This window comes from Galeopterus variegatus, unplaced genomic scaffold, assembly GCF_000696425.1.
Source record: "Galeopterus variegatus unplaced genomic scaffold, G_variegatus-3.0.2 Scaffold373, whole genome shotgun sequence".
NCBI lineage: Eukaryota > Metazoa > Chordata > Mammalia > Dermoptera > Cynocephalidae > Galeopterus > Galeopterus variegatus.
Genome location: NW_007726484.1, coordinates 601,698 through 603,744, shown reverse-complemented (window position 1 = coordinate 603,744; position 2,047 = coordinate 601,698). Strand labels below are relative to the sequence as shown.

General features: G+C 35.4%; 1 protein-coding gene across 3 annotated transcripts in view; it reads right to left on the bottom strand.

The window, feature by feature from the left end:
* Positions 1–184: 184 nt before the first annotated feature.
* Positions 185–2,047, bottom strand: part of METTL20 (methyltransferase like 20) — a 6,284-nt gene continuing 4,421 nt past the window's right edge. The window contains exons 3-4 of one of the 3 annotated variants that reach the window (XM_008568100.1): positions 1,840–1,970; positions 185–1,097 (exon numbers count right to left, since the gene is read on the bottom strand). In XM_008568100.1, coding sequence (XP_008566322.1) covers positions 754–1,097; positions 1,840–1,970 — 475 coding nt within the window. In that variant the 3' untranslated portion in view covers positions 185–753. The remainder of the gene's footprint in view (positions 1,098–1,839; positions 1,971–2,047) is intronic. The other 2 variants (XM_008568101.1, XM_008568102.1) reach the window with 2 other exon arrangements.

Sequence of the window (2,047 nt, the reverse complement as noted above, 5' to 3'; positions counted from 1 at the left end):
TGGCATAAACAATTTCTAGCTAACCTTAGTAGACCATAAAGATGCACCATAAGATTTCACAGCACAGAGTATGTAGGAAATTCTAAAATGTTTTTTTCCATGATTGTTAATTGAGGTCCTACTATGTACTAAATACTATATTAGGCACCTTATACTTGCATTTAATATAACAATTCTTTGAGGGTAGATTTATAGAGTTTTATTACTATTTTATAGATGAGGAAATTAAAGCTTGGAAAGTTTAACTAGTCCAAAACCCCAGCTAGAAAGTGACAGTCACCTGACTCCAAAGCCCATGTACTCAGTATCATATTAACTGCATCTCTGATCTTTACTCATAATATTTTTAAATACAGTATTCTTCTATACTTTGTATTCTGTTTGTTTAATTCAAAGATACATGACAATTGTCCTCAACTATAGAAAGGGTTTCTGCTACAACATCTAATTCCTCTCCACTACTTAAATTACATTTTACCACCATTGGGTATTGCATTCTAAAATCATACTCCTACAGCAGTAAAACTAGAAAAAAAATTCCAGAATATTTCTATGCATTTTTCTATGGCATGCACAGAAATGCAGAACTAGTTACATGACAAAGGCTGACAAAACTTTAAACCTTCATATTTTGGAAACAAAATTTGCCATTTAACAGGAATTGCATTCTTTAAGCTGGAGACAACTATGGAGACAACTTTCAGGGTTAAATCCAAACATAACTATATTCATGTTTGGAAGCACTTTGACAACTCAAGGCTGAAAATCCCACACTGTGCTTGTTGTCAGTCCATTGTTTTCCTGCCTAGTAGGCTCTGGAAGTGAATATTCTACCACTTTGTGCAGTTGATGCTGGATGCTGTGTCTACTGAACTGGGGCCGTCCAGGGTCACCAATCAGCACTCGAGTTCCAAAGGTCCAACAGCAATTCTTCAGCCACTGATGAAGACTATCTGCGAGGTTTTCATCATAAAACATATCTCCAAGAACAACAAGGTCCCACTTACTTTGTTCCAAACTCAAAATATTTTTGATTAAAATGGGAAAAGGATTCAGTCGGTTCAATTCACAATTTAGTGTAATAGCCATTCCTGCAACTTTTAAAAAGCACATAATAAATTGGTAAATATGAAGCTGTTTTAATTCTCTATTGATTAATTTAAATAGTTCAGAAAACCTCTGAACAATATGGGTTTTTTTTTTTTTTCCTTTTGGTTGAAAGTTGTCTTTATAGGTAAAGAAGCCTAAAGTTTATGCCAATATGAGGTATATACTGCAATTTCCAAATATATGACTGGATATCCTGAAAACAAAACAAGCAATTTTCTGATCTCAATAACCAAGAGGTTTGGCCTTTTATTGTGGACAGGAAAACAAGCCTTGGACTTCGGCTAGGCAGCAAGTTAGAACTGAGACCCCGATATAAAATAAAGATCTTCAAGGGCTATATTCTCAGTGAAAGGGTAGACCAGAAGAAAATCAGGTTAAATTAAAACTTACCTGTCTCAAATTGGGTTCTAATGGAATAAAACTCTCCCCCAAAGACACAGGCCTGTCCTCACCTGGGTTTTGGGTCAAATAAACATTACTTACATATTTCAGGAAATTCCTAGCCCAGAAATCAACATAAGTGCTCCCAGGTTGGTATTGGGAAAAAAAGCACCATGAACCCAGGCCTCAGAGGATTACCACAGATAATGTCCCACTGAACACAAATTTACAAGATCAGATTTCAAAATACACATGGCAATAAGCTATCACGTTGTGGTGTCTGTACATATCCATCCTAGAAGGAAAAAAAAGATGAGCTTTAAATATTTTAAAATATGAAATCCTTACTAGGGTCTATGTCGTTGGCCAAGATCTTTGATGCCCCATTCATCTTAGCAGCAATAGCTGTAGCTCCACATCCACTCCCAAGATCTAATACAGATTTTCCTCTGACAACATCAGGATTATCCAAAAGATACCTAAATTAAAAAGAAAGGAGAAAACATGTCGTAGAGAGATGGGGAAAGGTCATTAAGAAGTATCAAAAAAAAAAAAA